Below are 334 nucleotides of genomic sequence, written 5' to 3'. Positions count from 1 at the left end.
GGCGGCTGCTGCTGCTGCTGGTGGACTTGCTGCTGAAGCTGCGCCACCGCCAGCGCCTCAGGGGCCTCTACAGAAGCAGCTGGATGACCCGCGACAACTTGCTGCAGCAAATCCTCATTCCAGCAGCAGAAATCGACATAGAGGGCCCCATAGGGGAGGGGGGGTACAGCAGGGTTTTCAAGGCGACTTGGCGGTACACGCGGAGCCTGGACGCGCAGCAGCGCCTCGCCCAGGTCCGCGGCCAGCAGCAGCAGCAGCAGCAGCAGCAGCAGCAGCAGCAGCAGCAGCAGCGCCTCCAGCGCCAGCAGCGCCAGCTCTGCACCTCTTCGCTCCA

The 334-nt window shown here is 66.2% G+C and overlaps 1 protein-coding gene across 1 annotated transcript in view; it reads left to right on the top strand.

The window, feature by feature from the left end:
• Positions 1-83: 83 nt before the first annotated feature.
• Positions 84-334, top strand: part of ETH_00037075 (uncharacterized protein) — a gene marked incomplete at both ends in the record, with an annotated part of 342 nt that continues 91 nt past the window's right edge. The window contains one exon of the mRNA XM_013374600.1: positions 84-334. Coding sequence (XP_013230054.1) covers positions 84-334 — 251 coding nt within the window.

This window comes from Eimeria tenella, genomic scaffold (genome assembly GCF_000499545.2).
Source record: "Eimeria tenella Houghton genomic scaffold, Eth_scaff2172, whole genome shotgun sequence".
Taxonomy (NCBI): Eukaryota; Apicomplexa; class Conoidasida; order Eucoccidiorida; family Eimeriidae; genus Eimeria; species Eimeria tenella.
The sequence above is the reverse complement of the archived record's forward strand: the minus strand, read 5'-3'. Positions and strand labels throughout refer to the sequence as shown.